This window comes from Camponotus vicinus, unplaced genomic scaffold (assembly GCF_025532165.1).
Source record: "Camponotus vicinus isolate PSW18456_S1 unplaced genomic scaffold, iyCamVici1.0 SCAF_7, whole genome shotgun sequence".
NCBI lineage: Eukaryota > Metazoa > Arthropoda > Insecta > Hymenoptera > Formicidae > Camponotus > Camponotus vicinus.
Window position 1 is genome coordinate 6,761,921 of NW_028141979.1, and position 24,405 is coordinate 6,786,325.

At 32.1% G+C, this 24,405-nt stretch overlaps 3 protein-coding genes across 6 annotated transcripts in view; 2 read left to right on the forward strand and 1 right to left on the reverse strand.

The window, feature by feature from the left end:
• Positions 1-24,405, reverse strand: part of LOC145975148 (uncharacterized) — a 45,990-nt gene that overhangs the window by 1,320 nt on the left and 20,265 nt on the right. The window lies entirely within an intron of this gene.
• Positions 265-8,192, forward strand: LOC145974747 (pre-piRNA 3'-exonuclease trimmer). The gene is made up of 12 exons (XM_083104765.1): positions 265-493; positions 566-800; positions 955-1,239; positions 1,324-1,528; positions 1,624-1,725; positions 1,813-1,938; positions 2,022-2,127; positions 2,274-2,373; positions 2,497-2,583; positions 2,723-2,811; positions 5,799-5,897; positions 7,834-8,192. The coding sequence occupies exons 1-12, from the start codon at positions 366-368 to the stop codon at positions 7,901-7,903; spliced, it is 1,632 nt and encodes a 543-aa protein (XP_082960891.1). The 5' UTR covers positions 265-365; the 3' UTR covers positions 7,904-8,192.
• Serca (ATPase sarcoplasmic/endoplasmic reticulum Ca2+ transporting SERCA) overlaps positions 23,933-24,405 on the forward strand; it is a 44,631-nt gene continuing 44,158 nt past the window's right edge. For all 4 annotated transcript variants that reach the window (XM_083105386.1, XM_083105385.1, XM_083105384.1 and 1 more), the window contains exon 1: positions 23,933-24,229. The gene's annotated coding sequence lies outside the window, so the exon portion shown is untranslated. The remainder of the gene's footprint in view (positions 24,230-24,405) is intronic.

The window sequence follows — 24,405 nt, forward strand, 5'->3', positions numbered from 1 at the left end:
ACAATTTTATGTATATATGTAAATTTCTCATAACATCAATTATATAATCACATAAATATTTCAAATTTTTTTTCATTGATATTTTATTTGTTCTATAATTTTATGTATAATTGAGATATTACAGTTTAGTGTATATTACACCAGAAATTATATAATATAAAATATTACATACAATTAGTGTATCCTGCGGCAGTATCGAAAAAACATTTACGCAGCAAACATGTGTGTGTGTCATCACGTGACATGTATGTGACGTATGTATGTAATAAATGGCGGTATTGTTTTGAAGAACGCAGTGCGCTTGTATCTTGTTTTAGGTTATTTTGTACGTTTATTTCTCACGTGTATGAAGAAATATTATTATTATGCTTGAGGTTACGAATCAAAATTTTAACACGATATATCCACACTTGGAACGTGCATTGAAAAATGCGAGTTTCATAGCGATTGATACGGAATTAACAGGTATAAATGTTGACGATGTCAAAAATAGGTTAGTTTATATTCTCCTGAATGCACGCTTAAATAATATTTCAACGAGTTTTAATGTTGTTTTTCGTTGCAGTTTGTTCGATTCCATTAACGAGCGCTATGAGAAGCAGAGGAGTAGCATTCAACCGCATATAATAATCCAATTTGGTATCACTACGTTTCAACGAATCCAACATGAAAATCAGTACACGGCAGAGACCTTCAATTTCTTCCTGCTACCTCGATCTATCCCATCAAAGAATAGACAGTTTGTCTGGCAAGTCTCTGCATTAGAGTTCCTGACTGCATACGAGTTTGATTTTAACAAGGTATACCGTATTCTTTTTATAAATTACTTTAGATTTTAAAAATGCTGCTATACGTAGCTTACTGTTAATGAATAGTTTAAATTAAAATTGCATCTCGCATTTTATTTCGTCATAAAAAGTAATAATGACTTTAACATGCGTTAACAATTTTCAGCTTGCTTATAATGGTATTTCATATCTCAATGAGGATGACCAAGCAATCTTGCAGCAACAATTGCAGGAGAATGTGTTGTTTCGTAATGTGGAAAGATCTATCTCCTACAGAGAAGAAGACTGTCTCAAAGATTATATCAATCAAGTATCCGAATGGTTGAATACAGCAAGTGATGAGACAAGCTCGTTGAAAGTTGACACTCCTACTCCAATTTTGCAGTATGTTACGCACAAAGAATTAAGAAATCGTTTCCCAAATGTTTGGACTTTCTCAGGGAATAATATGGTACATTAAACTCTCATTTTGCTTCTTGCGAGAGACATGAAAGCTCAATTATTTTTCAAAGTCTTGAACTTTCTAATTTTTTAGGTGACTGTTATGAAAATTCCACCAGATTCGAGAACAATTTTGGAACAAGAAGAAGGTTCTATATTGGAAAATGTATTGGTTGAATCATACATAGGTTTTTCAAAAGTGTTTAAGCTTTTGGTTACTTTGAAAAAACCTATAGTAGCACATAATGCTTTGTTAGATTTAATGTTTATGTATCAACAGTTTTATAAGCCATTACCAAGTATGTATAATGTGGAAAAATCCATCTTCATGTTTATAATGTGATACAATAGATGAAAATTGAACTACACTAATTTATGAATGTATTTTTTACAGAAAAATACACTAATTTTAAGGATAGCCTACATCAACTATTTCCAACAATTTACGACACCAAATTTTTAAGCTTTGAATTGAGAGAGCTTCTTTCAACAGAACGTAATTTAAAGAATTAATTAAAAGCAATTATTTACATACATTTGTACGCAATTTAAAGTATTAAGAACATTCTTATTATCTTTACAGAAAAATGGAAATTTAATTCTTTAAGTGGTTTAGTTGAGTATTTCACAGAAAAGCAAGGAAAATATTTAGCACTTGGATCACCTAATATTAATCTTACTTGCAAAATAAATTCAGATAAATCGAATGGTAGATATTTCTTTTTTATGCATATTGATTCCATATAGTTTTATGGTTAATTTATATCTTGTAAAACTTTTATATTTTTTTAGTTACTGTACCTTTGACGAAATATCACACTGCAGGATGGGATTCTTATTTTGCTGGCTATGTGTTTATTAGACTAATTCATGTATTTGCTGCAAAACGTTATGGACAGTAAGTTTAATACATGAATTAAAAGAGAGAGAGCCAATAATTATTTTTATTCCTAATATAAATACATATATTTTATAAATATATATATATTTATATTAAATTATATAGCTATAATTAATAATATGGAATCTGTTTTATGATTTCAGGGGTTTAACGTTGAAGCATTTTACACATACAGAATTAATGACTAATGTAAAAAGTTTTGCAAATTGTATAAATATCATCCGTGGCAGTACATCACATCTGGTAAGAAAGATGCAAAACATGTAATGATTGTGAATATGACATACTCTGCAAGAAGAGAATATGTGTAGCTGAATATATATTATATCCTTTTACAAAAAGAAAACGACATTATGAATTCCCCAGAAACTTGACGGACCTGAACCTGTATCGACTCGACCTAAATGGCTTTTTGTGAAAACGTTAGCGTCGAAGCCGATAACCGCCATGCAGGTATTATACTTAATTGTATTATATATTAAGATGATATCTTAATATATATGTATAATACGATTGTAGAAGATAGTATCTTAATATATGTATAATATGATTGATTATAATCAGCCTGCATTATTATGAAATATTTGCGCAGATAGCTGAAAAAATGTCGACTTTTGGTGCAGTTGATGTAAAGCAATGCACATCGAAGCGCATGTTAGTTGCAGTAGCAACTCATGGAAGGTTAGTAATTCATTTTGCATTATCAAACCCTTTTCGTTTCTCTCTCATTCGATTTTGTCAATATCTTATTTATATTATATGTATATATAATATAATAAATAAATTATTAAACATCCTTCACATACAAATTTTGCGAAAATGAGAAAAATAGGACAGCTTTATATATTAAGAAAGTGATTGCTGTGTGCCAACTGCGTCCAATTTCAAGATATCTATGAAATACCATAATATTATATGCATTAATGCAACAGAAGAAAATTTTGTACTAGACAAAACTCGCTATCTTTAGTGCTTCAGCTTTTATATCACAAATATGATTAAATAAACAGTCGATTCTTGGAGAGAGGAAAAAGATAATTTATAATAGTATGAGGCTACTCTCTTCTTAGTAGCGGAACTATTTTGGATGCTTTCCAAGGGCAGCCAATGCATTGCATAAAATGATCAGTGTTTTCATTTTTATATAAAACAGTTATATTGTCAAAACATTCAATTCACATGGTTTTTTGAAATAAGTGAATAGCAAATTCATGTAATGTCACTTAATATTATTTATAATTCAACGAGACTGATAAGATACTACAATCTTTCTATAATAGTATAAATATCCGTGAAAAGAATAATCATATACTTCTTTAATTTGTTAATGTGAGAAATGATGTGCAAATAAATAAATAAATAAATAATTATATATATATATATATATATATACAGGGTGACCCATTTTAACTTAGGCAGCCAAATAACTCGAAAAATAAGCAAGATAGAGAAAAATGTTTTAGACAAAAGTTGTATGGTTTCGAGGGGGCCATAAGATGGTATCATTGGTTTGACCTTGAAGAGTCATTTGAAGGTCACGTGAAGGTCACTTCAATTTTTTTAAATGGAACATCCTATATATTTTTGTATATTCTTGTAGCTCATCTCGAGAGCTTTCCAAAACACTATAATTAAGTACATTTTCGTTAAGTACTTTTTGAGTTATGAGGCTTGAAATAATTTCTTAATTTTACATAAACCGTAAAATATCTTGTAAAATATTCATTTTTCGATTACCTTACCTTAATAGTTTTATGTACTAAATAATGAGAGGAATCAATTGGTGTAAAGAAAACACATAGTTGTTTCGAAGAAAAAATATGTAATTTGCAATTAACAATTCCATATTTTTTCTTAAAAACAACTATGTGTTTTCTTTACACCAATTGATTCCTCTCATTATTTTGTACATAAAAGTATAAAGGTAAGATAATCGAAAAATGAATATTTTACAAGATATTTTACGGTTTATGTAAAATTAAGAAATTATTTCAAGCATCATAACTCAAAAAGTACTTAACGGAAAGGTACTTAATTATAGTGTTTTGGAAAGCTCTCGAAATAAGCTACAAGAATGTACAAAAATATATAGGATGTTCCATTTAAAAAAATTGAAGTGACCTTCACGTGACCTTCAAATGACTCTTCAAGGTCAAACCAATGATACCATCTTATGGCCCCCTCGAAACCATACAACTTTTGTCTAAAACATTTTTCTCTATCTTGCTTATTTTTCGAGTTATTTGGCTGCCTAAGTTAAAATGGGTCACCCTGTATATATATATATATATAATTATAAATAAATAAATAAATAATTATATATATATATATATATATATATATATATATATAATTATAAATATTTATATTTATTTATTTATTTATTTATTTAAAATATTTGGGGGAGAGAGGAAAAGTATTCTGCTTTTCTTTCAAGAAAAAATAAATTATTCCACTAATTTCAAAATATTTAGTTTCCATTAATCAAATATTATAATTTTATATAATATTTGATTTATGTGTAGATACTAAATATTTTGAAATTAGTGGAATAATTTATTTTTTCTTGAAAGAAAAGCAGAATACTTTTCCTCTCTCTCCCAAATATTTTTATTTAATTATTATATCAAATAGAGAAAATGCGCTAATAATAATATATGTGGATTACTTTAGTCTTAGAACATTGATGAGTTGAGCTAGTCGAATGAAATATTTTTATAATTTCATTAATATTATTATATAAAGTACGGAATGTGCCTATTTATGCTATATGACTAAGATTATCGATTCACGTTAATTTTATTGCCGTACGACATTAAATTATCATTTTATATTCGCTGGTGGATCGCAACACGTGTTCGAGAAGAGTTTATTTCTTTGGTTTGGTTATACGATCGATTTCAATCGATTACATTTGTCTTACTCAGATAGTCTGAAAATATAAATCGTCGAATATTGCCAATTCAGTGAATCCATTACAATTTCATTTGTTTTTCAGAGAGTGTTGAGACAGCGAACGCGTTAAGTGCCTCGCGGCCATTTAAACGCTACGGGTGTCCGCACGCTTTAGTATCGTTTTGTGTTTTTATTCGACAGAGTCATATAATATTTGTGAACTAACTATCATCGTCAAAGAAATTCGTTAAATTCTTTTTATCGTCAATTTCGTGAATTTTTTTCTCTTTATCATCCATAAAACGATTTAACAAGAGAACGTACGCGTTTTTCTCTACATCGTCTTTCTTATATGAAGAATAAAAACTGAATAATCTCGCAGAATTACGAGCGTTTTCATGATAAAAATTCTCCAAATATTCGTGCACATCGTGCACAAATAATTGACTCAACACTGTCATGTCGCGCGTAGGATTTTCTTCGTCATTGGCATCGTTCCCATCTTTATGTCGCTTTTACCAACGAACTTTTGCGGATATATTTACAGCACTTATTAAAAGATCGCCGCTGTCTACACCACCGTGTGTACATTATTATTAACGGTCTATTATTATATCTGCTGTGTGCCACACGTGTGCAACTTTTGTCACGCGAAATTGGCTTAACGCGTAATTACGTTTACCTCGCCGAGCAGGCCGATCGAAAGCGTCGCATTACATACATCCTTATCTGCGACGCAATGATCAAGAACGATTTTCTCGATCGTTTTACAGCGCACGGGACATATTGCGACACTTCAAACAAAACAAGGAGCTATATGTTGTCCCTTACAACCCGATACGACACTCAGCTACGGTCCAACTCGCCTTGTGGTACGTATAAGAACAGGGTGTATACTCCCGGGAAGAACCTTGAAAATCTGGTATTCTCAAGGATTTTTGTTCTGTCTTGAAAAATCAGAAAATTCTCCTCGAATTTTATTAAAGTTTAGATTTTTTTTTAAATTGGTAGTTTTAATAATTTTATTTTTATGTAAATATTTATGTTAATTAATCTTAACAGCTTTAATTTTGAAGTTCTCAAGACTATGTTATTAATAGCTTAAGAACTTAAGAAAAAGCTATTCTTTTATTATATTTAAACTTTAAAATTTTATATAATGTTTTATTGATTTTATTTTTTTATTAATATCTCGTGTATTAGTTTTATTTTTTATATTGTTTTTTATTAAAAATTTTTTCTTTTAATTAAATCACAATGTATACATGTTCTTTATATTTGAATAACACAACTTATTTTACGCACATTTCTTGATTATTATATAATTTATATTTCTGGGATTTAGATAATACTGTCCTAATTTTATGACTATTTAATCGGTATCAGATGTTAGTACTTTAAAGTCGATATTTTATTTAATATATAAATAGTTATTTTAAAATATATTTATAAAAAGTATGAAATTTTTTAAGTTTGAAACATTAAAATATATTTCATTTATATTAAATAATCATGCACAATAAATTTATTTTAAAATTGCATGTAAAAATATTTTAATTCTACCTGAAATTCTATCTGGAATTTCGAACAAAAATACCTGGAAAATCATAGAATCTTCAAGGAATTTATTTATAAGATATAAGATTTTTTTATACACTTTGAAAAATCAAAATGTTTGATATCTTGATAATAAATCGGTCCTCGAAATCAAGAATTTCCATTTGCTCTTGAGTCATTTAAAATAATTTAAAGATTTGCGAAGACTGCGCTTAAATATGAAAAAAAAATTCAATTATCTTACGACTCGCGTTATTATTATTTATATAAAATGTCTGAGAGCGCTATCGCAAAATCCAACAACTGCGACAGTCTTTTAAACGTTCGCGTTTCCACGTGCTGCGTCGATTTCGAAGCTCGTCGCGATGTCGCAATCGGGATTTTAATCGATGGTCGATGCGTTGAGACTTTTCCAATCCCTATTAGTGATGGTAACGCAAACGTCAAACGCGTTACGTCAAACAAATTAATGATTGTCGACAAATCGCAGCCGCGGTTCGCGAAGTTCCCCAATTAGCATCGACATTATCGTGGATGCGAGAAGCCGGGCGATTCGCGTTGCCAATTGTTGCGAAGGCATTATGACGGCGTCCCCGATGGTCGTCGATTGTCGGGTTACCTAATAACGCTCGGGTGAAAGACTCGGAGCGAGACATCGTCGACGCTCAAGTATGGCTTGCGATTTTCCCGGCTCTATCTCGGCTCCTACGATCGATATATCAATCCGCGCTCGCACATCATGACATTATTACATGTTCCGAGTGCAATGAAGATGCATGAAGATGTTATATTTAGATCATCGCGATTACCGTGTCCCGCGCATCGCGTAACAAAGTTGGACGCTCGGACAGAAATTTTCTTATTTTTTTTACCTGTTTTTAGAATTTTAAATGTTTACAATTTTAAACTCTTTGTGTGATCGCGATGATTCTTTTGGATGGAATGTTTGTTCAAATTCCATGATAAATGAGAATGTAATTGTTTATCGAAATTAAACCTTCCTAAAAAAATCGTGCCTTAATTTAATGAAAGCATATTAAAAATAAAAATTAATTTTTTATGAAAGCATATTATTTAAAAAATAAATTACAATTATATTATTGTTTTTAAATCTTAAAATATTTGTATTATACAAAAATAATCTAACAGAATCATCGTTCACAGTTTCACCACTTATTAATTTTTTTATTTGTACAAAAACCTATGACATATATATGTTTGTATCATACAATCCTGATTTTTTAATTATAGGGGCAGTATAGCCGTTTCCAGCGGGCTCTTAACTTGGCTGCTGCATCAGAAGCTGCAGAGAAGCTCTTAGATGGTCTATCTAAATCTTTAAAAAAAGATCGAGGACAATAATAGAATGTATATTCTTAAGTTTAGAAATATATTGTCCTAATAAATTTAAGAAAGAGAACACAAGTTTTAAAAAACAAAGATATGTAAGAAACGTTTTTGATATAATAATAGAAGGCGAAGTACTTTGACAATTTTGTCCTTCGTTTTTTTTATCCTTAAAGAGATTCGTTCGAAAGATCGATTCCAAGTTGATGAATAATAATATTTTAATGATTTATAAAATAAAAATTGGCGGCTCCGAAACACCATTTTCGATGGACGACAAAGTTATTCATGGACCCTGTAAAATCGAGCAAACGGAACATAGGGGACAGTACAGGTCCGCCGAGGTACAGAAATGACAAGCATTTTACGCTTCACCGCAATGTGCTCGTCGCCATTCTGTTTAAATTTAAGATTCAGCTCTCGGGAGCGGAATCTTTGCGGGAGTTGTTATTATTATGACTCGCGGCGAGAGCTCGGCGAGTTCTAAGTCGGCCGGAGCTTAAAGCTTGTTTTCGAGCCGAGAGCAGGAAGTGCTTCTCCACGCTCGCTTGCCAAAGAAACATCTCTTTCCTCCTCTCTTTTTCTCTCTTTCTCTGTGTCTCTCTGTAAAAAACCAATTATCCCTACCGTGTCATCTCGAGCCATCGATTGTCGCGCGTGTCCATCTGTCATATTTCCTCTTTTCTTTTTCGTCACAGCTCGACTACTCCGAATAATCATACCCTCGTGATGTCACGCTCCACGTTAAGATTCCACGCGTATATTCTCGTCAAAAACCACAACGTGCGGAGATTTATATGCGAAAAGAAATGTGAGGCAAATCCCTCGTAAATCTCGGCGTAAATTAAGGAAAAAAAATAATATTTTTTTCCGTATTTAACGTTATGCCAGAATACACATCTTTCCAAGTACCTAAGCGTTCGAAAATGGAGGATGTGAACTACGGCAACGAACGATGGTGCATTGCTCGATCAAAGTGCTTGGTGCTTATCGCATTTATCGAGGAAGAATCCGCATATCTTCGCGACGATATCTCCGCAAAAGTTTTCTCTGGCCGCTACCCAAGGCCAAAGCACTCGAAATAATGCGGTAGCAATTCGTGTGGGCGACCGGACAGTCAGTTTGGTCGACGCTGGTGTCAGATGGCAGGTGTGGACTCCTCGGGATGAGACCCTTCTCTCTCGCTCTCGTTCACGCGTCGCGTAGACGAGGTAAAGGTCGTCCGCGTGGGCTCGGACCCAGGGCTACGAAGAACTGGGTTAATCAAACTGCGAAGTTTTCCACCGATAATCCGTTTATCTTTCGTGGGAGCTTCAATCGCGCGTTTCTCGCGTCGATTGCGATCGCGAAATTTACCCTGGTTGAATGTATAAAGTATAAATTGTTTATAATTAGCCGCGCAATCAGCGAATATCTTTTTACGCTGGAGATTTCGTGAAATATTTAGCTTCTATGTTTCGACATTTAAATTACGAAAAATTATCACTCCTTGCTAAATTTTACAGTTATTACAACCATGTGTTGGATTTAAAAAATATTATTTGCAGTTGCAGTTTTTTGCAATGAGAATTTAATGTTTTCTTTCTCACAATTTTTTAATATTTTTTTATATATATTAAAATATATATTTTTCATATTAATATATTTTAAATATATTAATATATTTTAATATTTTTTAATATATTTTCATAACTAATTCTCTTCGAGTTATAAAAGAGAATATTAGAAATATTTTATTAATTAAACATTTATTTTATGTATTTTTTACTAATCCTGACAATTGTTTAATTCAATATTTTAACCCAATGCGTTGGGAGAAGATCGCATAGAGATATCAATCTCATGTAATTGTACGTGCGTAGGTGTACAATTCTGGCGTACGATCAACATGTACAAATACAGAAAATATGACTTTGATATAAGAGGACGATATTTTTCAAACTTATAAAACGAGAATCGCAATGCAAGCAATCGTGTTTAGTAGATGTATAACCCAGCGTACATATCTAAAGTTGAAGATGTTCTCTTCTCTCGAGAGACATTCATAATTTTCAATCTACCATCCATCATGTGAAAATATGATTGCACATCATCGCAAAATACATCACATGCGATCTGTAAAATTTATTTTGTCGTCATTACAATCTTTCTACATATCTTTACATATCATTGATCAATTCAACATCAAATACACTGTCTTTCATAAAATGTTTCAAGTTTTTTTTAATAAGAAATGTAAAAAAGAAAAAGAATGTAATTGGTTCATGATTAAGTTATCATTAAATAAAATTTTTATTTAATTGAATGATGATTAATTATTATTAAATAAAGCGATAATTTAGTATTTTTTAAAACACTATAAAAATTATTATTTCATTATTAAATGTTATTATTCTACTGAATACGAATATGACTTTGTCATTTTTAAGTATCTTAACGAAAGTCTGGTCCATCTGCTTGATCCTTGGAATACTAATAATATTAAGAAGTAATGCAAGAAGTAAGAGAACCCTTAAGGAAGAATCGACTCCAAATTCGTCAAGGACATCGGAAATGAAAAACGATGAATCAGGACTATCTCTTACATAAAACGATTTGTCTTAATACGCAACGTGCGGAATGACGACGAGTCATCAATTCGAAGTGGGACAAAGCCACGGGTATTAATGGAATTTCCCTGAAAATTGGCTGCCGCCCGACAATGTCGGATCTACCGAAAGCAACGCGTGCCTGTCTCTTCAAGTGTACCCTCTCCCTCTACTTGCCTCACCCCTGTTTACCTCACATACGCATCACACATCCTTTATCTTCGTCACACACTTGTGTTCTCGTGTTCCTTTTCGCTCTGTCTCTCTCTCTCTCTCCCTCTCGCGCCCCGCGAGCTCGTCCGCCGCCCGTAAAATCGTATCTCGTGACTGCCAGAAATATGCTCTGCGAATCCACCTATCTGTTCGCCTTCACCTATCGGTCCGGTGCCGTTCCCAGGACGACGGAGGAATCGCCCAGCACCGTAGAGACGATTGAAAATACTCCGTCGCGGGCTTCTCTCGCGGCGGATTTCGAAATCCTCGCCGATGCGGCATCGCGCCGCCTGGCATGCCTTTAGCACCTGTCGCATCGTTCGCGAACGACGATAGTAGAAATAGCCGTTGTGCACAGACCGCAGAAGCTGAGGGGCGCGAGCAAACGCGCCGAAGAGACTCCCTTTCTCTCTCTCTTTCATCACTTGAAGAAAAAAATGGAACTTGACTTATAGTCTTTAATCTGCTCCTTAAATATCTTAAACAGAAATAAAAATAAAAAAATCTGTTGAGAAAAGATGTTGGCTATAGTATCCACATCAAGGATATAACTTATATATATGTTTACTTGTATTAAAGTTTACATATTTTTTTACTTTATTCATATATTAATTTATTTTATATATACGATATATTTTTTATTTCATTTTTAATGAAAATATACATTTATATATGTGACACAGAAAATAGTTATAACCGAGTAAAAAACACGTGGTTAAAAAGAAACCAATTGCTAATGAATAACGTGGCAATATGAATAACGCGATTTAGATATTGCAAAATAATTGTTAATAAAAATTATTAATAAAATTATTAATAAAAATTATTAATATTAATATATTAATAATTTATATTGAGATATATAATATTGATATATTGAACATGATTTTTTCCCGCATTCTCTTTTGTTATAAAGATTTCTAAAACAAAAGTTACGCATAAATAAATTAAAATTGATTCATTACCTTTTATCTAAATCTAAAAGACCATCTATTTATATCTTCGTCTCCGTGTCCGTTTATTTTCGAGAGGGATATATTATATAATCCGTGGATTCGATGAGCTGTCTGTTAGATTACATCTGCTGTCCCTCATTTCGATGTGTTTGGAAAACTAAACAGACACAATAGCGAAAACTCGAATTCTCAACGATATACAAGCTGTTCGACAACGCGTGTGTGACGATGAAAAGAAAAATAAGATTGATTTTGTACTAGCCAGACACATTGGGTATCCTCGTAGATAGTCCCAACGGTTTCTTGTTCACAAGTTCTCTACGACTATTTCGGTCCATAAGCTGAAAGGCGGAAATAGCCTAGCCTAGCCCCTGGCCTAGAGCGTAGGCTTGACCAGCCGTAATAGTGGCTTTCTCAAGGATCCTTCGGGACGTCACGTTCTTTTTGGGTAGATTAGCGAACATAGTATTACAGGGGAGAGGTAATTTTCTCTCGTGTCCGAAAAAGATTGGAATGATATGTCCGAAAACGATATTTTAAGAAAAATCGACGCTAAAATAGTCGAAGAAATATGCAGATGAAGAAAGAAAAAAAATAGCGATACTGATACATATATACATATTTCCGAAAGCATACGTGAATTAAATGAATAAGATCAAAATGGAGAATCAATTGCGAAATACATTAATTTTGGCACTTTTAGCTATTACATATAACAGAGTGATCGATATTTTTTTATAGCTTCTACGTAAATTTACGTAATTTATCTAAAATCTAGTTTCTTGTAAAAATATTGCAAATTGCAAAAAGTAATTTATTTTAAAACAAAAAAGTTTATTTTAATTTTAACATAAATTGTCGAAAAACAATGAATTGATTATCTTGGTTATTAAAAAGGGCAATTTATCAAGGAATATATAAGTAAAGGGTGAGACGGGTATGTATTTTAATCGTATGAAGAAGTCAGAGTTGACTCTCATATTTTTATCACCTCTAGCGACCGTATAATCGACAACTGTTTTTGCCCTCATGTGCCCTAGACTTCAAAATATTCTTCCTATCATTGCGTAATAGTGCATCTTTTGCACGCTCTTAAGAGAATGAGCCCACTTTGCCCTTTTCCAGGACTTAAGATACCTTCTATAAAGATTATCTTTACTATAAGCCAATGAAGCACGCAGTACATGATAAATACGTCCTCGATAGATACCCATATTTATTATTATAATAATAATTAATATGCCATTAATCATTTATTATTATTAATATTATTATTAATTATAATAATAATTATTATAATTATAATAATAATAATTAATATATCCTCGATCAGTGACATATTAATTATTATTATTATAAAAGTAAATATATCTATTGATGACATATTTATGTATGTACTATATCATATATTTATGTATGATTAAGATCATTGGCATATCAAAAAGTGTAGTCTCATAAGAATGTATCTTATCAAGAGAAAAAAATAACGATCAATTACAGCGACTTCTAACACGGGAATAAGATAGAAATAAATAAAAATAGAATAAAAATATACATATTTTCAAGAAAAGCTTTGCTATAAATAGAAAAAAAATCTTGAAAAATGGTGGGTTCTATAATTTATCAATAATATCTGTCTGTAATTTTAAAGTCTGAAGTGACATTTGTACGTGCCTCACGGCTTCCCTTCTATCCGAGCGATTTATCACGATGTTATCGCGAATCTCCGATGTAATCTCGCGCTGTTCGTTATCGGGATCGCGAGCCGACAGACACGCGCGAGATCAGCGCCAAGTCCGACCCACCGAACGCGTATCCTTGCGACTATTTTCGAGTTACGCGTTTCGACATGATAGATGAGACTTTTCTGCGTTTCATCGACGTCGCGCGTCGAGCCGCGCGGAATCTGCCAAAGATTCCCCGACACGGCGATGGAGAACGACGAATAATTTAGGATCACCTGTCGCGCGAGCGCAGCCGTCGAATCTCTCGATGAAAAATCGCACGCGTTTTAGTAAATTATTTTCTATGTCCTGTTGGAATGTTAAGTCCCCTTATTCGTTTGCTAAAGATGAACACAATGTTTTTCTATCCCGATTATTTTAGTCAAAAAATTATGTATTATTTTTATATTTTCTACAATATTAATTTTTAATTCATTGATTTCTTTTCCTATGCACGTGTTATTTTTTTCCAAATAATATTTACATTTAAATTCACCTTCTCATAAATTTATTCTTAAAAAAATATAACTCGAAAAATTTTTTAAAAATCTAATGAAATTTTGAGCATTGATGAAAATTTGTTTTTGCGACTTCTTTTAAAATTTAAAATATTTTTATGGCACGGAGGGTATTTATCCTAGAGCAGAGAATGAATATCATGTTTGACATTAGCAATAAATAAATTGATTATACGATTCTCGTTTTGAAAATTCGGAGAAATGCATCCGCTCGCGACGTCTTGCATCACGCTGCAGCCGCGATATTCATCGAGCCGTGACGTTGCCTTCATCAAAATGGATACGATTTCAAAGTACAGTAGAATTCCTGGGGATGTCAGCACGCACAACTTAAGCGCAACCTTCGTTCACCTGCTATTTTTGTTCTCCTCTAATAGTGTTAGTAGCATGTTTAAGCATAAAAATATGCTTAAAAATTAAAATGCGCTTAGAAACTTTTATATTAAAAAATATTATCAAATATTTTTTAATTTTTCTTAAATTAAACGATAGATTAAATATCTTAAAATAAGTTTAATATTTTAAATATATTTTACTATCTCTTATATTATCTCACTCTTCTAATTAAATTTATAGAGATTTAAAAATTCTTCAAATTAAATTTAAAGGGAAATTAAAAGAGACGTGTAAAAATTGTGGAATATTAGGACCAAAAAGTGTTACATGTGGATAGATAGGATGTGTTTTTTTTGCATGTAAAGAGATAACTGCTCTTCAATACGGTGCTAAAGATTCTTTTTAAATCTTTTTGTATAAATTTGTGACATGTCATTATTTATATTGATAAATATTGAAATTTTCTGTGAGGGATGATCCTACTGTACTTTACTAGAATGACTCATTAACTTGACTATTATGAAACATTATATTTCGCATATATTCAGGCAGAATAATAAAATTAAAAGACATTTTAAAGATATCTAAAGGATTTGTAAGGATGATAAAACATATGCTGTCTTGGTACATATATAAAAGTAAAAAATTGAGATGCCAACCAAGTATCAGATATATACAATTATAAAATTACAATATATAAAATTTCACTTTTGAGGCCTTTGTAATTCATTAATCAATATATCGTAATTATATACAAAATAGAAGTTTTTATAAGCATTAATGCATATTAATCTTATTTATGTATTTCAAGGCCAAAATGTGTTACAAATTTACAAAAAATAATTTTTAGTTACATTGAATATGATATTTGTATATTATTATTTTAAAAAACGATGTATTTTAGGATTTACTTAAATTATTTACTTTGTAATAAATTTTATTGTATTTTACTATTTCTTTAAAAAAGAAAAGGAAGAAGTTTCTCCATCAGATATATTTTACTTCATCAAAACATCATTTTTTTAAATAACAGTGTTTTAAAAATAAATATCTTCGAGTAATATGTATATTTTGGCTTTTTCTAATATAAAGTTTTATGAAATATTTTATGTAAAGTCATATTTATATGAGATTATTGAAGGAATTACTTACATTTTGAAAATTTGTCGGATGAGGAAGACGCAATTCTCGCATTAACTAGCAAGAATGCGGTGAAAACAAACTCTTGTTTTTTTTAATTTTTAACTACTTTAGAAAAATTAAATTAAAACTATCTGAGTAACTTGCGTTTCCTGACTCTGTTTATCTGGACATATTCATTATCGATGGTAAATATATAGTTTTAGAAGAGAGTAACTATGATCCGCGTAAATCGATGAAATAGAGGAATAATATGGATACACAAGGCTCGAAATCATATAATGATCCACTTTGAATAACCATTATATTCATAACATCATATATTATCATACTGTTGCAAATGTATTAAATCTATTGAATAATATTGATCAAGTCCATCGACATTATATTGACACGATAAAGATTGAACATAATCGTATCATGAAGATCGAATCAAAATTGTTGTCGTTCTCGTATGAAACTGCCATTAACAGTATTCGCATTAATGATAATTTCGCTTGATACTAACACGCAACTCAATCAAAAAAATTGAGTCTTTATTTTTTTGCGATGAAAATGAATTTTTCAATTTTTTAAAAATTTTTTTAAAATTATTACATATACATTATTAATACATCAATTTTTAAAATACTTTATACAAGTTTTTCATCAAATATAAGATTTAAGACTTAATATTTTTTTATTTTTAGTTTTTAATAGAAATAAAAATATACACGTTCCTTCATCCGCGTAAGAAATATGCTAAAAGAAACAAACGCGAAATCCCCGGTTTAATAAATCAAGTCGCGATAGAGCTAAGAATGAATATCCCGTATAACTCGACGGGACGTCGTGACCTGACCTACCCCAGAATTAGCGTGGATCTCGCTCCGATTCGAACGATTCAACGCAGCAACCGTGTCATCGAGGAATCTACCGAACCCGATGCACGATGCATACTTTGCAGGGAGCGACAACAATGTGCAGATAGGATAGATCGATTGCGGCCACGTTAGATGTTAGGACTATATTTGGGACGTTGGGAGCTACGGCTACTTTACTGGCCCAGTTGGCCGTTGATCGGTCCCCCGGACCCCTTCCTCCCTTCGCCTACTCTACGATCGTCTATTTTTAGTTAGGTCGCTAGCCGTGCGCCTACGATGCACGTCGGTCCACCTAAGACCGACCGTGCATCGTAAACTGCTGCACAGGCCGCGAACGGACAGCTACGCGGACGTAGCTAACCAGCCGTGTTTATAATTAGCTCAATGTTACTCGTTCAAGATTTTACATAAGTAGGACCGATCCGAGTTAACCCTGAAAGCTGTGCTTCGGACACATGCGACTGCCCAATCTCCCTCTTCGAGATCAATCGGGAATCGATCCGCGTAACCATCTGACGCGGCAAAATAGATGGTTAACCAAAAATGCGTGAAAAATTGCAGATTAAATAAACGAAACAGCATGAAGAATAATTTAATGCTAATTTTCATTAAAAAGTTTTTTCTTCAACTATATTAGATATAAAGATACAGAAAACTTTCGCGTGACAAGATAAATTAATATAATATAATAAAAAATATTAATATAATTTTAATTAAAAATTTTTAATTTTAAATAAAAAGTTTTAAATACAAAATTTTAATTGGAAATTTTATTAAAAATTAATATAATTTTGTTTCATGATTTTATCAAAATTTGAATTATAATCAATATACGACTCTCAGTTTTTACGAACAATCAACACAGGAGAGACATTAATTGCGATTAATTATTTCCAAAAAGTGCGTTTCTTCATAATTTTGTTGTTGATTCATTCCATATGGACAAGAAATCATCGATATTATGTACACGATGACAGATCACATCATCGTCGGTGTCTATATCGCGCTGGGCAAGCATTCTTAATTCAGGTCTGTCATTTGGTATAAGCCTTGCAAGCTTGACAGACGCGTCTGACCGTGGAGACTTCCTCCCCGAAGGAATGTCACGTACGTCGCGAGAGGCAAAGACCCGTGATGAATCACATATAAATAAGCCAGTACTTCGAACTGACGTCCGTCAATTTCGCCGTACATTAAAACACTTTTAACTTGCACTAAAATGCTTTTAAGTTCGAATAAAAGAAAAATGAATCCTCTACCCAAGAAAATATTTATAGGTTTGCACGTATACATTTTTGATGGATTTTTAAATAATATATATATAATACGCGCAGTTTATACGTTTTTATTCGTGTCAGAAATGAAAGACATCTGACATCAACTTAAATAATTTTTCGGATATATTTAGAGGGTAAATCTTCATATTGTCAAAAAAATATTTTTACAAAAATAATAATCTAGAATACAAATTGTTGATAGTTTAATATCTCATCGCAGTCTTATCATTAGGGACATTATCCTTGATTGTTCTATATAAATTAGAGAGACATGCAAATTATAGGGATGTAAGAGAAATAGGGACCATAATGCATAAATTAATCTGATTAATCATCTTTCCTCTATCACAGATTATTTGGCAGATTTTAATCGATTTAAATTTTCGATACAAAATTTTATGAGTTAATCCGTAAATATTGTCATCGATATTGAATTTTTATAGAAATTAATTATTCACAAAAGACCTTATATAAGAAACAGAATGTGGTAACTTTGAAATACCTTACTCACTACAGAAGTCTTTGTCGAGTGTAGGCGTAGCGCCATTGAAGATGTGGGAACGGAAGAACATTAATTCACAGGGCTTAGATAGTTTATTGTCGGTACTAGGAGCAGTCACCCCTCAAACAAAAGGCTCGGCTTTGATCAGTTTAATCCCGCGCGCCTCTTTTCTCTCGCTCTCTCATACATGTACGATGATAAACAAATTTATGGAGCGATAGTGTGCGAGTATATCAGATAGCGTTGGCAAGGATACAAAATCATAAACCCTGCAAAATGAGATCACAGAAGAATGAACAAACCGGAATTTGCTAAAATTGAAGCTAAGATATTATCAGGAGTGTAAATTCTTTATTTATTAAAATCACTTCAAATTATTTTCAAGCACTAATTAATAATATATTAATTTTGTTAAATAAAACAGAGAGGGGAGAGAGAGAGAGAGAGAGAGAGAGAGAGAGAAATAGTAAATAATAATTTAATAATAAACACAAAATTTTTAAATTTTGAAAATTTTTCCTTAATAATTAAATAATAATATATTAGGTTGTCAATTCTTATTATATTCAAAATAATTTATGTTCGAACGTCCTCAGAATTCGTTATGTTACTTCAAAATTAATTCAGAAATTAAGTGAATTTATGTACGCCAATTTTGGATTTTTTAAATCTTTATATACATAACCGAAAAATCTTGGATATAGCCGGTGCTATCCTTCTGCAAAAGGTAGAGTTGTGACGGTAATTTCCGGATGCTGATAATATCATCAGACGTTGAAAGCGTCTTCAACAGCAACAGAACCTTTCTGTTCGACGAGATAGAAGAGAGACGTGTGTGAACTACTCTTTGATAATATTTTATAGATTTTGACAAATACGTCCTGTTGGTGATGATTTAAAATTGTCTTGACGGTCTCTCTTTGAAAACATCTTTAATGAAGTATAAAGCTATGCGAGTCGTTTAGTGTCATGCCTTCATTCTGTCACTTTGAAGGAGATCAAGTTGCAACGATCCCTCTGACTATGATTGAATATGATTAGAATTGCATGAAATATATATTATAGTATTAAAATATAATAGATTATTTTAAAAGTATTACACAAATAATATCTAATTAAATCGATTAAAGTTGGTTATTTTTTTGTGTATTTATTTATTTACGCCAATAATGTAATATTGTTAGTTCTATTTTTTGAAAATATCAAACTATTAAATTGAAACGTCGCGAAAAATAATTTATTAAGAAAAAAATTACTTGTTAAAAAAAGATGCATTCTTTTATAAGTACATTCTGTGTATTTCTCTCTTGTTATATCTAATAGGTCTATTTTAATTATAAGATCTAATAGACATTCGACAAAAAAACATTAAGATCATACTCTTGATTTTTATCCAGAGAAAGCATTCAATGTGATATAAAACATGAAAAGAATTTATGAATGAAATAATCGAGTCGCAATTATTAATGCATGCAGATATATCAAATTAAAAGAAATGTATAATCGAGATGAGTGGCAGGCGTTTCATCGGTCCGTTAGTTTAAATTCGTTTTAGGATACGTCATGATTGATGACTTGTTTCGTCTGACAGGTGGCTTCATCATGGCCGTTTAACAGTTCATTTATAAAAATCGTTATAAATAAATACTTATTCTTCTCTCTCTCTTTCTCTCTCTTTCTCTCTATGTGTTGTCACCAATGCGTGTGCCCTGTAATGTTTTCCGGCTTTATATTTAGATCGGTTCCTCTAAAATTCGCAATAGTGGCGAATAAAGCTCAGCGAAACACGTGTTCGGTCTGATAAACTATTAAATAAGGTTTTCAACCATATTTTCGCTATAAAAACGACATGGTTTTTTGGACCATCAAAGGCACAGTATAACTAACAACAATATTTGTGCTGTGCCAAATGATTTTTACGCTATACTACTATTTTTCTGGGTACGATTATTTTTCTTGTATGTATATAAAGTGATATACATGCAATAAAAAGTTACTAACTTTTGTGATTTCTTACGAAATTGGCATTTAAGTTTTTATAGCGAAAATATTGAAAGACTTATTTAAAAAAGTATTCGTGAATCTCAAGCTTTTTATTTTTATTCCTTAATTTTACACAGCTTATTTTTATTTCTCTCTAATTTTTATTTCTCTTTATTTTATTTCATTCTATTATATAAATTTTATTTTAATATAATTTTAATTCGATCATTATGTACTGAAGTATTTAATGTAAGAAATTTAAGAAAAAATGAAATCGATATTGATTTTCTTGTGCGCTGTACACGAAAAATATTATTTAAAATTAAATTTAGTAGATCGTTGGTTTTCTGATTATTTTGTTTTGTCTTTTTCCTAGAGAAGAACGTTTTACGTGCGTTAAATATAACTACATTGAAACTTTGATTATATTGCTTAATAGAATAAGGATAATGAAATTCGCGATTCATCCTACATTCACCGAGATATTTCCCAGAATAACTGCATTCAGACTTGAATAACTTCTTCCGGGTTGATGAATCCACCAAGCAGATGAGACCCAAGACGTGAAGAAACGTTTCTGGCCTAATGATGCTCCAAAACACCACTATATCGCGGACCAGGTTTTACGTAAGAGTTTGAGTTTCAGCTAAGAATAACGCCACGCTTTGAACCGCTGATCAGAGTAAGCGACGAAGTAACAACGTCTATTTTCGTTTGCTATAATGAGAGAATGCTGATAGCACGATGTTTCATGGGGACGGCCGTCTAACTGATTCCATCAGTTCAGCCTTTCGACATGTCGGGACAGTCGTGTTGCAAAATTCAAGGACCATCTGTCAGCTTATGGCGCGTACGTCTGTTTTCGATACGCCATGAACATATATCTATTTAATCTCGATAGGTGCTTGCATACATGTCAGAATGCATTACAGCTGATAAGAATACATCTCTTACTCAGAGCTGTCCGATTCTGTAATTTATAATGAAAATACGTCTCGTCTAGATACGATACAATTATGAAATTTAATATCCGGGAAAATAAAATAGCTTAATGAAATAATTTAAAAAATATTTTAAATCATTTAAATAATTTAAATAATTTAAAAAATATAGAAGCTTCTTCTGAGGTACATTTATTGATAGGACATTATTCAATAACAATATCAATAAAGAAATAGTCACATGTAGTCAAAACTAAAAAATTTTTCGAGAAGATTGATAAAAGATGAATTACGAATATTTAAGTTTGCTAAATAATAATTTATAATTATAAAATGAATCGTACGCGTAGGAATAACACTAGTCTCTAGGACGAGAGATAATATGCTCCAATCAATTATGCGCGTATCAATATTGAGAAAACAGACTTAGCCGTGCAAGTATTTCCAGAACTCTGTTACTGAATCGTTAACATTGCACGGCCATTGATATATTTAAAATAAACGTATTTAAAGCACTAACTTTCGCGATAAAACGTATATGGCATCGACATGTTTATCCAGATTGCTCGTTGCTTCATCTTTGAAGTATATTGCGACGAAGAGATCTTCTTGGAAAGCACCCGAGCCTTTATGACACACTTTTTCGCACTTATCTCTGATGTGTCCCGAACAATCTATTCTCATCCTCTTGTTTCGCAAGAAAAATTTTGAAAAGTTTGCGTGTGTCAATCCATTATTGATCACGAAATTCCTTTCGTACGGTAGAATAGTCAGTCATCTCATATATCATTTTTTTGCATTTATTATTAATCATATTCATTTTAATTAAATGCATATATTAAACAGCAATAAATTATATTAATAATTATATTAATGATTAAATGCATGTATTAAACATTAATAAATTAAATTATATATTATGTATTAAACATCAATAAGAAATTTCGCATTCTAATTATTATATTTGCTTCATACAGATTTTCAATTGGCAAATTCCTTTCGCAAGATCGGATTTCAGCTTAAGATAGATTGAAAATGGAGCAATTTTGAAAAAGCAGACACTATTTTTAATAAAAGACTAAAACTTGGACATCCTATGCAGTACTTTATAATTCGTTATGTTACATTATATCTCAAGCAATAGCAAGTCTGCGATCTCGATGTCGCTTGCGCGAGATAATCGAACGAGGACTTGGCAAATTCGACGAGACGACGAATGATACTTTACGGACCGACACTTGTACGTTAAATGTATTTAGGATTCGAGAAACAGACCGTTGACCCGACTCTTTTCTCCCGCATATTCTCTTTTCACACCTCTCAAGGTGCGCTTACACTTGGAACGTTGCGCTATTTTGCTGTCATTGGGCGCGATATGACAGTTCTTTCTGCTAATGGATTCGTGCACGACAAGTGCGTGCACATCTCAACCGAGAATCGCAAAAGATACATTGCAATCCCGGCGATCAAACTTGTGACATACGAAAAATATGTTTTCAAACTTCCAATTATTATTTCCAAAATTAATTAATTTTGAGAAAAAGATCTTCCTTTCTCGCGTATTTTTTCCTATGACGAAATTAAGAATAAAATATTTTCTGAAAGTAAAAATATAACAATAATGCAAAAGATGATCGAAAAAAATATAAGCATAAAAATTATGTGTTGAGAGAGAAAAGCATATGTTTATCTCTTTGTTGGAAAGTTTAAAAATATATTGATTAAAAGGAATGAATAAGGGATTTTTTAAAAATATTTACGATAGAAGAAGAAATTAAAGTTTTATAATCAAGGTTGAAAAACCTTAATTAATATGTTAATATGATAGCCGAAAAACAAATCTCTCAGCAGATCGCTCGCGGTGAATTGTCCTCGAAGTTGTACCTGATATCGTATTTGGATATCCGCCAGTCGACTATTTTCGTTCTTGAAGAAAACGTACGTCTTGTATAATTCTAATAAGAATAATGCCACGCAAACATGGTCGAAGTTACGTATTTATAGCTGAATCTGAACTCGATCATGTTTTAATTCCTAAAAGACACTCGATTGACAATTTTTATTCTGATACTTTTTACCTTAATGAATCTAGCTTTATTAAAGGACTCTATAAATTTCTGTATATTTTTATAATTTCTATATATTGCTAGTAGCCTTAATAATTTCGTAATTGTTTCCATATATTGATTTATCGGAATAATGCTTTTAAAAATAATTACAAGTTACATATCTCTTTATTGATCGCTGTCAGCTACTTTTGATTAGAAAATAATTAACGGATTTTCCAGAACACTAACCATTATTCTAAAATGAAACAAGAGAGATAGCATATTACTAACCTTTGAATATAAAATTGATTTAGATTATATATATTTCTTTAATTATAAGTAAAAAAAAATATAAAAAAATCACAAAAATCCCATGGAAAAGATTCTTCTGACAGTAATCACTTAATAATCTATCGCGTTTATTGAATCATTCATCCACTTATTCTAGAAGAATATCTTGATATCCTAAGAAGAAAAAAAGAGAAAACTTTCACCTTGTCATCCTAAAAAAGAAAAGTTCTACTCATCATCTCTTATTCATCTTTTCATTTATTATTTATATTTTCTTAAAATTAGTCTATGTCAGGTGTGAATCGCGAAAGACCTCTTCGGGTTTTCTTCTACGGGGTGTCCTACAGCTATTTTTCTGCGCAAATCGACCCGCCTTGTTCCCAATAATCGAAATTCGGGATTTTCATGCGGCGCTTGGACCGAGCGGCTGGATGTCGTCTCCTGCTCTTATTTTTCTCGCTGTTTCTCGGCTCTGCGGATTCGAAGGTTAAACGCGAAAAAACGACGACGACATTCGGCGGCGTCCGCCGGGATCACTGGCTTCCGGCCAGAGATAAGTTTTTCTTTGTTCATCGTCTCGCCACCAGGTAGCGACGTCTATGGACTATTTAAACGAATTTCGCGGCCCCTCGGCGCTTCGTTTTGTCAGCAGCGCAGACGTTGCCCCCTTTTGAATGATTGTTTGTTTCGCAACCCTCTTTTATCGTCGCGTACACGACTCTCCTACACGTCGTAGAAGGGCCCAGTCGAGAGTGGCACGTCGACGGACGACGATGCGCATCGAGGAATAGTGGATCGAAAGAGAAGAAAGAAAAAGAAAGAGAGAGAGAGAGCAGTGTGTAAGGTTTAACGGGGGTGGTCCACACCCCCCCGCAACGCGTCCAAGTGAAAAAGTTGAAGACCTGAAGACAGAAGCACTGGTAAGTCCACTTGCCGCGCAACCGTGGGATGCAGTTGCATAGTGTTCTTCGTGTGATCGCGCGCAGTGACGGAAACGCAAGTGTAGTGACGGAAAAAGGTCAAGAAGGATTAACCCGTGAAGGATTACTATATGTCATTATTGTGGTTAATTTAATTCATTGTGATTAACCTCGAT